The 13194-nt window shown below is 38.4% G+C and overlaps 2 protein-coding genes across 2 annotated transcripts; one reads left to right on the top strand and one right to left on the bottom strand.

Annotated features, from left to right (window-relative positions):
- Positions 1-77: 77 nt before the first annotated feature.
- Positions 78-3560, top strand: LOC144960759 (trypsin-1-like). Its single transcript, XM_078894054.1, has 4 exons — positions 78-96; positions 665-807; positions 1809-1977; positions 3131-3560. The coding sequence occupies exons 1-3, from the start codon at positions 78-80 to the stop codon at positions 1974-1976; spliced, it is 330 nt and encodes a 109-aa protein (XP_078750180.1). The 3' UTR covers position 1977; positions 3131-3560.
- A 5803-nt stretch (positions 3561-9363) lies between these two features.
- LOC144960758 (uncharacterized) lies at positions 9364-11918 on the bottom strand. The gene is made up of 2 exons (XM_078894052.1): positions 11458-11918; positions 9364-11050 (listed from the first exon to the last, which is right to left on the bottom strand). Exons 1-2 carry the CDS (start codon positions 11916-11918, stop codon positions 9364-9366), a joined length of 2148 nt encoding a protein of 715 aa, XP_078750178.1.
- Positions 11919-13194: the final 1276 nt, after the last annotated feature.

Raw genomic sequence — 13194 nt, 5'->3', positions numbered from 1 at the left:
AGTAATATAAGCATTTTAGGCTCTACATAGTTTGTTTGCTGGTATGTTTCATGCGTTTGTGTGAGTAAATTACAGATATGTGTAGAGTCTATGACAGTAATTATTCACGAACAGGAGATGAAATTGAATGCACTCAGTTTGCAGCCTAAGGGTTATTTAAATAGATAAATATTTAAAGGGCATTTTCCATATTACAGCAGTTCCTGGTTTAAGAATGTATTTGATATAACTGAAATGATAACCCTTTCCATAGCATCTTCAGGAAAAATCGTTACACCATAACGATACAAACAAACAACAATTTTCCCTATCAATTTTGTTATAGTTACAGTTCCTTGGTGCTGAGTCGTAAGTGTCGTTTTGTTGAACGAAATTATGTTTAGCGTGTACTTTAAGTTGTAGTTTTAAAATTATATGTTTATTTTGGGGAAAATCCGGAAACCTTCGGTAAGGAAACAGAGACAGACAGACACACATACACAACCCACACTCACGCACAAAACAAGAGAGAGAGAGAGAGAAAGAGAGAGAGAGAGAAGAGAGAGAGAGAGAGAGAGAGAGAGAGAGTTAAAAGTTAAGCATAAAATTCAGTTTGATCTATCCCTCCCGACGTAGTTGGTTTTATATTTATTTGTCTGGATTTTAACTTTGAATTAATCTCCAGATGGCAATACCAAGAGATACCTCCAGAAAGTCTCCTTGCCAATACTTTCCAATGATGTCTGCAACTATTATTTGGGCAGAGGTGTTGTAGGAACCAAAACTTTGTGTGCTGGCTTTGTCCAGGGCGGGAAAGACGCCTGTCAGGTAAGACTGTTCTGGACTCTGTCTCTTTTTTTTTCAGTTTTACAAGGACCTGGAATAATGTGTATGAAACCTTTCCGTTTTGAGGCCACATCGAGGAAAACGGTATAGTATGGAGAAGTACTGGATGAAAACAAGAGAATAAGAATATACATCACGGTGTCATTGAGTATACTAGGGATCAATTGACACGTATCCTGAACAAGGCTGCGAGAGATATAAAGTATGTGTGTGGTTGAGAGAGAGAGAGAGAGAGAGAGAGAGAGAGAAAGAGGGAGAGAGAGAGAGAGAGAGAGAAAGAGAGAGAGACTGAGCCATCCAGCTGTATAATTTTATTCTCTATTTTCATCTGGCACTTTTCCATACCCTATAATTCTCGTCTGTGCGGCTATGTCGTCTAGTGATATGACACCTGCCTTCGGAACGAATTATCCTGGGTTCGAGTTCCGAGAGGCGCATTGTTGATACTTGGAAAATGCTCTTTACTCACATTCTCTCACTGCACTTGGGTCTAAAAAGAGCACCTTGTCGTCCAAATTATCAAAGAATTATCTGTTATCAGTGTATGTGTCACAGTTGCGTCTCTTAGATCTGGTAAAAAGGAATTTGCAAGAGTCTAGAGTCTAATCCGGATGGTATATAACAATTGATCATGACCATTCATCCCTAACCTGACTTCACGGAGCTTTAAATGATTATTCTATATACTGTTCTGATTAGAGCAGACTGGCTCAGGGTAAGGTCTTTTCCTCGTACCGGAAAAGTACTGAATTCGAATATCCACTGGCCTTTTTGCCTTGAGCAAGTCACCTCGCCCTAGACCCGATTTCAGGCGCAGCACTGCGTCTGACGCCCGGGTTATTCCATTCTTCCATTGGAGTAGACCCTAAAGACAAATTTCCCGTATTTGATGAATAAAGGTAATGTTATTTTTATTTTTATTATTTTTAATTCTTTACTTTGAACTTTCAATGTCTTGGAGTGTCTCCTTTCTTCTACGACAGGGTGATTCTGGTGGTCCTTTGGTGTGCAAGAGTACCGGACGATGGAATTTGGTGGGTATTGTGTCATATGGGTATGGGTGTGCTCAGCGTTATGCTCCTGGTGTTTATACACGTGTGTCAGCCTTCTTGGATTGGATCAAATCGGCTAAATCGCATTCTCATAATTAGGGTAAGTGTGGTGGTGGTGGTGTGTGTTGGGGTGATGGTGGAATTAGTGGTGGAGGTGGCAGGGGGTCTGGTGATGCTGGCTCTTGGTATTGTTTTTTTGTGGTTGAGGTGCTTGTGTTGGTGATGCTGGTGGTGGTGGTAGTGGTGGTGGTGGTGGTGGTGGTGTGGTGGTGGTGGTGGTGGTGGTGGTACAGGTAGAAGTGATGGTTTGGTGGAGGAGGTTGTAATGGTAGTAGTGAAAGTGGTGGTTGTATGGGTGGTGATGGTAGTAGTGAAAGTGGTGGTTGTATGGGTGGTAATGGTAGTAGAGAAAGTTTGATTGTATGGGTGGTAATGGTAGTGTGAAAGTTTGATTGTATGGATGGTAATGGTAGTAGTGAAAGTGTGTTTGTTGGGTGGTAATGGTGGTAGTCAAAGTGTTGGTTTTTGTGGTGGTAATGGTAGTAGTGAAAGTGGTGGTTATGGGTGGTAATGGTAGTAGTGAAAGTGTGGTGTATGGTGGTAATGGTAGGAGTGAAAGTGGTGGTTGTATGGGTGTAATGGTAGTAGTGAAAGTGGTGGTTGTATGGGTGGTAATGGTAGTAGTGAAAGTGGTGGTTGTATGGGTGGTAATGGTAGTAGTGAAAGTGGTGGTTGTATGGGTGGTAATGGTAGTAGTGAAAGTGGTGGTTGTATGGGTGGTAATGGTAGTAGTTAAAGTGGTGGTTGTATGGGTGGCAATGGTAGTAGTGAAAGTGGTGGTAGTATGGGTGGTAATGGTAGTAGTGATGGCGATTGAGGTGCTGCTGGTTCTTGGTGTCATTTTTTAGATGGTGCTAGTAGTGGTTATGGTAGTAGTGAATCTCTGGTGGTTCATCGTTTTGAACTTCTTGTGGTATTGGTAGTGTCAAATGACAGTTATAATAATGATAATAACAATGATAGTGGTTTGATGATGATGATGATGATGATGATGATGATGATGATGATGATGATGATGATGATGATGATGATGGCAAATTGTAATTATAAACTGTTTTATAAGGCATTAAAAGGATAATTCCTGTACTCATCCTTTGATAAGATAAGAGGACAATGATGATTTTTTTCTTTTAACAATATGGATATGTTCTGTTTACATCTTTTCTTTATATTTATATTTATTCTATCCTCAGACTTCAAGTAAGACCGCTATTAAAAAAGAAAACCCAACAAGAAAGCCACAGAGTTATCAAGCTTTGAAAGTAGCCTATAGTCAAGACTGACAAAGACTAATGAGATATTTATAATTCTAGCAGTTATCATAACTAACTCATATAAAAACGTAATTCAACAAATCCGGGTTTAAACAAATAAATTGGCCAGAAAACTGTTTAATAGATAATAATTGTTATAAATATCAAACATGAGACGTCCAAGAATTCGATATAATCTTTAACCAACTTTCTTCTTACCAATTGTCTAAAATTCGTCAAATCATTCGTTACGATTCATAGAACATATATTTTTTAATTACAATTGTTTTGTACACAACAAAGTTAGAAAAAATCTATTTGTTATAGTCATAAAATAGGGAGCGGTGGGGGCAAGACTTTAAGCCAGAGATCTTAAATAGAAATAGAAATACATCCCATACTAACACATATTCGTTAGTATATAAGGAAGTTAATGCTGTTTGTAAACCTAGTCTTGCTGATAAAGTTATTTGTAGTATTCACAAATTGCTTTTGAGTTGGAGTCCAAAACAATTCAATCTTTGTGTTGTGAGAGTATGGCCTTCCGCCACGTAGCCTTGGTATTCCATGAAGGAATATAGAGAATCCATCAAACACGATGTCTGATTTCAAAGGGAATCAACAATGAAAACTTTAGTCGGTCATGAGAGGGAGTGAAAGACGTCACATCTTTAAGACATTTTGACAAGTTGGAGATTGTTAAAATCCCTTGATATATGAATATGAAGAAAACATTGCTTAAATAATATAAATATAAAATAATAATATATAATACAATAATAATAATAATAATAATAATAATAATAATAATAATAATAATAATAATAAATAATAATAATAATAATATAATAATAATAATAATAATAATAATAATAATAATAATAATAATAATAATAATAATAATATAAACAACTTAATTCATCCTTTTCGGAAAATGTACAACAGATGTGGCAAAGAAAAGAGATGGATTCAAGTATTGACATTAAACATACACAGGTATCATCATTAAATAACCTATAAATTTTTCAAAATAAATAAAATAAGAATGTATTAATCACATGCAATAACATGAATATTATATAGAAAAATAGATATAGATAATATGTAGGCTTTATAGAATAAAAAATACATTTATTTTTATTGATTTAAAAGTATATTTAGTATCACAATCTAAAATAATTCACTGCAGATGGTTGGTAAATATCAATGGTGAAGAAATAGATCAGTTGGTATACATGTTTACACAATATTTACGCTAAAATTATCTATAAGAGTGTAAGCTATATCTACAGCTAAGAACACAAGTTAAATAAGTAACACAATAGAGGTTCATAATTCTTCGATATTGAATAATCTGATGCTTGTAGGGAGAAAGGAACGAGTATGCCTTTCGTTGGAGAGAACTCTGTCACTTATAATTCATGCTGTGATGTGTTTATTGAGGTGGTGTCTCTTTTTAAAAAATAATTTTGTGAAGTGGTCGGATTCAGAACCTTACAAATAAAATGCCAAGATCGTCTATTCTATTAATATATTTTGATGGTCTTTTAATAGTGGGATTAAAGAGCATTTTATCACACATCCTAATGTTGCCTCCCTCACCCGCAAGACTAATATAGAAAAATACAACACACTTTCAATGACTGATCTATAAAACAATTTGTATAGGCTTGAATCGATGTTAAAATTGGAAAAGTTTATAGAGAAAGTACATCAGTTTATTAATTTTAGATTTATTTTGTATTGTAATATCTGTCCATTTCAGATTATAATCTACCACTACTCCTAAATATCTAAAACTTGCTCTACTACTTATTGATCTTTGATTTTTAGTGGATGATGAATGGTTTTATATTTTCTAAAGTTTATAACCAATTATTTTCTTTTACCTACATATAACCCTAACAAATTCTATCACAACAATAGACAAAAGATTCAATTGCTTCAAAATAAGCTGATTCTTCGTTATTTACTTTAAAGCCATGTAGACGAGTATCATCTGCAAATTTCATAAATGTGACATTTTCAGGATGGGTGCTCCTGCAGTCGTTCGTGTACATCATGAAAAGTACTAGTGACAGCACACAACCTTAGGGAACACCAGTATTGGTAATGGGTGATAATTCTTGACAAAACTTTAAAAAGGGTTTTGCCATATTGTATTGTCAAAGGAACTGGCGTGCACATTTTCCAGGTCTGATGACCAAGCACATAAATGGGCTTGACTTATCATTGTTGTAATTGATTATAATTATATTCTTTGATTGTTCTAGAGTATTTAACTATTAGCCCAAAGTAATTTAGATTTTCAGACCTGAAAATAGCACATGTGCTAACCATTTTACATAGAATATTGAAAGTTATATGTAACCAAAAAAAACCCGACGTGAAATACAATCACATTGATCTCAAATTATTACCACCAGAAATTTGCATCAATTTAGAAAAGTTTCGAGTTTTTCCATCATACGTATCAATAAATTTATATTATTTTCAATCTGAAATGGATAATAAAAAAATTATTTGCTGGTCACAGAAGTGAAAACTAATTTTCAATGTTTATTCATCTCTCTTCTCTCTCTCTCTCTTCTCTTCTCTCTCTCTCTCTCTCTCTCTCTCTCTCTCTCTTTCTCTCTCTCTCTTTCTCTCTCTCTTTCTCTCTCTCTCCCTCTCTCTCTATATCTATCTATCTATCTATCTCCCTCTCTCTCTATCTATCTATCTATCTATCTCTCCCTCTATCTCTCTCTATCTATCTATCTCTCTCCCTAATATATATATATATATATATATATATATATATATATATATATATATATTGTGTGTGTGTGTGTGTGTGTATTTTTAAAAGAAATGTGTGGGTGGGGGGGGGTTGTATGGAAGTGGATGGGGAGGAAAAGGGGAGGGAGAGGAAGGGGAGAGGAGGGATTGGTCAGATGTGGATAGAAGTGCAGGGGGAGGGTTGGAAGGGGATGACACGAACTGAAAAGTTTGGGTGGTTAGGGATGATTAAACATTTTTGGAGTGGGAGGATGGAGGAGAGAGAAGGGGAGGGGGAATGAAGTAATTTTACTCAGTCATAAACATAACATCCTCCCCCTCTACCCCTCTCCCATATACGTCTCATTTTTCATTCTTACGCTGTTGTTAAAACCTCGGCATCTTCATGGATGAGAATATGACATTAGATCGGCTCACAAAATATCTTTCTCAATGCCTAAATTTCCAACTAAACAGAAATGGTAAAATTAGAAACTTCATAAATGTGTCAGTGCATGTCAGTGCTTCCGCGAGGATGAGAGACGCATACGCCCAACCAACATGACGTTCTATCTCTAATGACTTTTCTGCCGGTGACGTCCCAGACTATGGGTGACGTCCAATCAAGGGCGCTACTCTTCCGCTAATCTTTTTCCCTATTGTAACTCTCTCTTTTTAAACATATCCGCCGAGAGAGTTCTGATGTTGCAACGTATTCAAATGAATGCTGCAAGATCTCTCATTAAACGCAACAAGAAACATCATGCGTCATCCCTACAAAAAAGCTTTGTTGGCTTCCTTTTTTAGGAGCGAATATTGTATATACAAAGTCCTGATATTCCTAAAATTTGAGCTTTACATAGCGCAATATCCACTAAATGTGCTCAAAGCGCTATACAAGGGATCCCTGGTCAACAGCAACATTAAACATTTAGGACTGGACTTGACGCCAGTTAGGCGATATTACAATATTTCGTACAAAGACAACGCTGTTAACGGCCAGGTACTCATTTTACACCTGAGTACGGTGAGAGAATGTGAGTAAAGAGCATTTTCCAAGGACTTAACTATGTCCCCGAGCGCGAAGCTCGAACCGAGGACCTTCCTATCCGAAAGCGAGTGCCATACCACTAGACCACATAGCCGCACATGTTGTTTTAAAAGTCTACACACATGTTACCACGAGTTATATACACCACAAACAGCAACAACAACAACAATAATAATAATAATAATAATAATAATAATAATAATAATAATAATAATAATAATAATAATAATAATAATAATAATAATAATGAGGCAAACGTATATAGCGCTATACATCCGAGACATCATACTCTAATCCCTTAAATTTCAAATTACTTTGACCGAAACATACTCACTCACACAATCACTCACATACACAAGAACGCAGACACACACACACACACACACACACACACAACTCAATACAAACCAGACGCCTATCTTGCTTCTCATATCAGCTACTAAAATCGAAACAGATATGTTTTAAGCGAACGTTTAAAAATAGAGAAAGATTTTTTTGTACTCCGCTAAATCAAGCTTTTTCGCCAGTACTTATGAATGGGCAGTAATTAAGCACTGGTGCCAATTTGTTCGTAGATACTAACCAAAGCAAGACATGCCGTTTTGTTACGACAGGTCACATTTATGTTTCGATCCTGAAATTAAAGGATTGTGAGTCTCCTACAAAACCATTCACGAGCATTTAAGGTACATGAAATATTTGACAGAATCATTTGAAATAAGTTTCATGTCTGTTCCATTTAAAGAAAATACTTGATGTCGAGGTTTGATGTCCAAGTACTGGGGTCCGAACCCTAGAGCGTTACAGGGATTGTCACAGCCTTTGAACCACCAACCAAACCCAGATCTAGCGGCACAATTTTCTTCCATATTCCCATCACTGTCTGCATCCCAGGTTGAAAATGGAACGTTTTTAAAGGGACCAAGACATTCTCCAAAATATGACCCAGGAGGAAAACTACCGCCTGTCGTCGACCCACGGAATGTAAAACTGTATTTATTCTTTTCCCTGTAGAGTTGAAAATCTCTGTATACTCGATAGATTGTCGGAATATTATCATAATTCATGAGTCTCATCGCAAATATAACTTCATCACAACCGAAATTAGATAGTCTGTACCAAGAATACAACCCGCCCCAAAAGTTGTCATTGTCGTAATAAAATCCATCCACATAATAATTCCAGGTACTGTTAAAACTAAATTTTTCCAATCCAAAATTTTCAAATATTCTCACCGTGCTAAAATTTGTGGTAGGCTTGATATAACATACAACAGGAAAGGGTCGTAGACAATTGTGATCTGGATCAAGGTAAACGCGGTGAATACCTTCAGAGTAACGCGCTCCAATAAGGTCTTTGCATTTTTTGTGACACTTGTTACATCGGTCACCGTAAAATCCGTCCACACAATTGCAAGATTGAGTTGACATATTCCATGTCCCATGCGCACAATGCTTTGTCATATATTTATGATTTGCATTTTGGATTGTACATCCTGAAATCTGTGGGCATTCTTTGTGACGATAACACAATCCTTTCTCGTCCAAACTAGCTCCTATACAAGTCTTGTCTGATCCACAGTGAGTCGTACATTCCACAAAAGTCCGTATTCTAGAAATTTTAGAGGAACAGTTCCGATTCAATCTTTCTGTGACGTCACATAACATCGGTTGCTTGATAAATTTGGATTCTACTAAAGTTTGACATCCAGCAACGCCAAGCAATGAAAATATTGTAAGCACAGCATACACCATGTTAACTTTAAAATGTTACTTGATAGAAGGAACATAATATCGTCTCGTAACTGAGACCGAGAGCCTTTATATAATGAGTGTGATGGTAACTTTTTCAAATCGATACAGTCGAGCACGCATTAAACGCTCATTTTTTTTTAAATCCTGGGAATTACAGACGATACAAATACAATAAATTCGCGTAATGCGCAATGCCTGCCCTATAGTTAGCCGCTTTGATTTACCCCCCCCCCACCCCCCACCCCCTCCCTCTTCCCCAAAAATATTGTGTACCTGTAGACCTTTGAAAATAATCAACACATTATCAAGAATGTGCTCCTAGTTACAATAGCAAATTGACAGGGTAAATAATGAATTCCTCATTGAGCTAGTCCAGATCAGGATTTGGATTAAACCCATGTCAGGTACGACATACATGAAAAATAAAGCAAAACATATTTTAAAACAATTGAATGGTCACATGAATTGGTACATGCAAGACAAAATAACCAGAACAATTGACAATTGACAATTGGTTCATTGACTCCCATGGTTGTTGTAAACCTGTGGGTTGGAGCTTAGGCATGGTTCGTTGACTCGCAGTGTTTGTTTACATTTGCTTACTTACTTTACTTATGCCCGTCACTCCTAGTGGAGCATAGGCCGTCGACAACAGTCCTCCATCTTCCTCTGTCCTGGGCCATCTTCTCCAACTCTCCCCAGTTGTGTCCCATCCTCTTCATGTCCGCCTCCAGGTCTCGCCGGGAGGTGTTTCTAGGCCGCCCTCTCTTTCGTGTTCCCTCGAGTTTCCATCTCAGCGCCTGCCTAGCGGTGTTATTGGTTGGCTTCCTCGGGGTATGCCCAATCCATCTCCATTGGCGGCGGCTGATTTGGTCTTCTGCTGGCATTTGAGATGTTCTCTGCCACAGGTCTGCGTTGTTGATCCTGTCTGGCCAGTGAATCTTGAAGATCCTTCTGAGGCAGCTATTGATGAAGGTCTGTACTTTTCCAGTGGTGGTCTTCGTGGTCCTCCAGGTCTCCGCTCCATACAAAAGGACTGACTTGACATTTGAATTGAAGAGTCTTATTTTGGTTCGGGTTGACACCACCTTGGAGCTCCAGATGTTTTTAAGCTCCAAGTATGGTACCCTCACCTTGCCAATTCTTGCCTTTACGTCTGCATCTGTGCCACCCTGTTTATCTAATACGCTGCCTAAATACATGAAGTGGTCAACCTCATTCAGTTCGCTTTCGCGCAGTTTGATTTGTTCTTTACTATTGGTGTTTATTTTGAGGACCTTTGTTTTACCCTCATGGGCCCTGAGTCCGATTTGTGATGACTTTGCTGTTATCTCTGTTGTCTTGTCCTGCATTTGTTGGTGATTGTGGGACAGCACGGCCAAGTCATCTGCAAAGTCCAAATCGTCGAGCTGGTCGAACAATGTCCACTGAATCCCATTTCTCCTACCTGCTGACCTCATTGTCCAGTCAATCGCCAAAAGGAAGAGAAGGGGTGACAGAAGACATCCCTGTCTGACTCCAGTCTTAACCTTGAAGTTATCTGTCAGTTGTCCCCCATGGATTACTCGACAGGTCACTCCCTCGTAAGAACTTTGGACCAGGCTAACTATTTTTGTTGGAACCCCATAGTGGCGGAGTATTTTCCATAAGGTTTCCCGTTCCACGCTGTCAAACGCTTTTTCGTAATCAACGAAGTTGATGTACAACGGGGAATTCCACTCCAAGGATTGCTCAACTATGATGCGTAGGGTTGCAATTTGGTCGACACATGATCTATTCCTGCGGAAGCCAGTCTGTTGGTCGCGAAGGAGGGGGTCAACAGCACTTTTAATTCTCTCCAAGATTATTCTATTAAAGACTTTTCCTGGCACTGACAGAAGCGTTATTCCTCGGTAGTTAATGCAATTGCTGAGGTCTTCTTTCTTAGGCAGTTTGACGAGGTACCCTTCCTTCCACTCTGTTAGTACTTCTCCCTCCTCCCATATCTTCTTGAAGAGAGGATAAAGCATTTCTGTGGTCGTTTTTAAGTCCGTCTTTAAAGCTTCTGTGGGAATGTTGTCTGGCTCAGCTGCCTTGCCATTCTTCAATAGTTTGATGGCGTTCCTGATCTCCTCTTTTGTCGGGTGTCTACAGTTGATGTCAAGGTCTGTATCAACTGGGTTGATATTTGGGCCGTTCGACGGAGCTGGTCTGTTCAGAAGCTCTTCAAAGTGAAGAGCCCATCTATTTAGTTGCTGTTCCTTTCCCAGGATGGTGTTTCCTTTTAATACTTTATACATATTGGTGAGAGTCAGGCTGAATTTTCGTCGGGTATCTGGATCTTTCAACAAATTGACATTGTACTTCTATCTTTTCGTTGCTTCCATCCAATTTCTCTTCAGTTTTAATTTCAGCCTTGCTACAACCAGGTGGTGGTCCATGCAAACGTTCTGCTCCTCTTTTCACCCGTACATCCATAGGGACCTTCTGAATTTCTAGCTATGCAGAGTGGTCAATTGTTTTCGTAACCAAGGTCGGGGATACCCAGTCGCCTTATGTATTCTTTTGGGAAATGCTACCTCGAATCATCCGGTTTCATCAGCAGAAGTCGCAAATGTCTCCCCATTCTCGTTCATTACTCCAGTCCATGTTTTCTCATCACTTTCCTCGAACCCTGTATTATCTGTCCTATCTTTGCGTTTTGTCACCCATGAGAATGTTACATCTTTCTCTGAATACTTGCCAGGACTTCTGCAATGTGTTTGTAAAACCTGTCTTTTACCTCTTCGTCATGTTCATTTGTTGGTGCATAACATGGTACTATATTCATTGTGATCTTCTTCACTTTTGTTCTGAAGGAAGCTCCGATAATTCGCGGTCCGTGTGTTTCCCATCCTATCAGCATGAGTGCCACACCTTCTGTGTGTGGAGCGTTCTCTTCTTCGTGCCCGGAATACAGTAAGAGCTCTCCTGTGATCAGTTTCTTCTGCCCTGACTGGGTCAAACGGGTCTCACTGATTCCAAGCAGTGTGAGGTTGTAGCTTTTCATTTCTGCTGCTACTTGGCTGGTTTTTCCCGTCTCATACATGGTCCTCACATGCCATGTTCCGACGTTGATGGTTCTGGTCGAAAGAAGGAAAGTCGGCCTTGTAGCTTCCTCTCGGCTTTCACTGCAAAGCGTCATGTGTCGCAAAGACCCTTCCTCTCCCAGAACAGCAGTAATTGGGTTTTGTTTAGTCTACGTTTCTGTAGCGTTTGTGTTTTCTAGGGTGGAGTTGCTGGCCCTACGCCTAACCCTCCTCCTTTCTCATCCGGGCTTGGGACCGGCAATGGCGGAGTTTTTGTTTACATTTGGGTTCTAACCTACGCTTGGAGCAAGGACTCGCCGTGGTTGTTTACATGTAGGTTGGAACTGTAAAATTGTGACCAATATCTTTGATCTGGTATTATGCCGGAGTGGAACTTAAGCTGATTGGTGAGTCGATATTTTAGGGGCGGTGTGGATCTAATTATTAGGAAAATCTTTCAAAAACTTGATTTTGAGATTTTTGTGGAAAACAATACTTTATCATATCAGAAATAATATTATTGAAGTCCAACTTCTTACTTTAAATAAACTATAAAGGCACGAAAATCACAGTCGAAAAGAGTACAGGTAAAAAGAGGTCATGAAATACTTTGTCAAATATTTCTCAGAATCTATTCAATGAAATTTTTTGGAAATTTCCACCGTTGTCACAGAGACAATGTATTATGTCGCCATAGAGATATTTTTTTGATAAGGTATTATATTTTAAATTATATTTCAAATTAAAATCCATACGCTAAAGCCGTAACATTTCCCTAAAGACACACTATGCTACAATGTTGATAAGATGGAAGAATATGGAGATCATTCCTTCATTAGTTTATGTGGAACGTTTGCTATATATTTCATGCCAGACCCCCAAATTATGTCGTAAAAGAGGTCTCAACACAGATAATTTATAGTTTTCACCGAAAACTTTTTTTTTAACCTTTTATGATGATACAGAATGATTAAAACCTCCTAATATAGGTAAATGATGTTTTAAAGAAAGGACCCAAACCGCCCCTAAAATTAATCGGAAAAAATAATTTTTTAAACATATATATAGGGCAATGTCAACGAAATGTGATCAAAACAATTTAAAATGGCCCCTAGCCAACAGCAACACGAGAAATGACACCTATTAAGTGATAATACATTTTTGTCAGCCAGACACCCTCTGTTGTCGATCAGGTACTCATTTTACATCTGAGTACGGTGAGTGAATATGAGTAAAGAGCCTTTTCAAGAGACTCATCTTATCGCCGCTCAGAGCGGGACTCGATCCTAAGACATTCCGATCCAAAGGAGTGTGTCATACTACTGCTATAAGAATGTGTGATTGTTCTCCCTAGTAAGACTTTTAAAATTACATAACCAAAGTTTTATTTTC

This window comes from Berghia stephanieae, chromosome 15 (assembly GCF_034508935.2).
Source record: "Berghia stephanieae isolate SIO BIC M18660-M18661 chromosome 15, UCSD_Bste_1.3, whole genome shotgun sequence".
Taxonomy (NCBI): Eukaryota; Metazoa; Mollusca; class Gastropoda; order Nudibranchia; family Aeolidiidae; genus Berghia; species Berghia stephanieae.
This window is presented reverse-complemented; position numbering and strand designations above follow the sequence as displayed.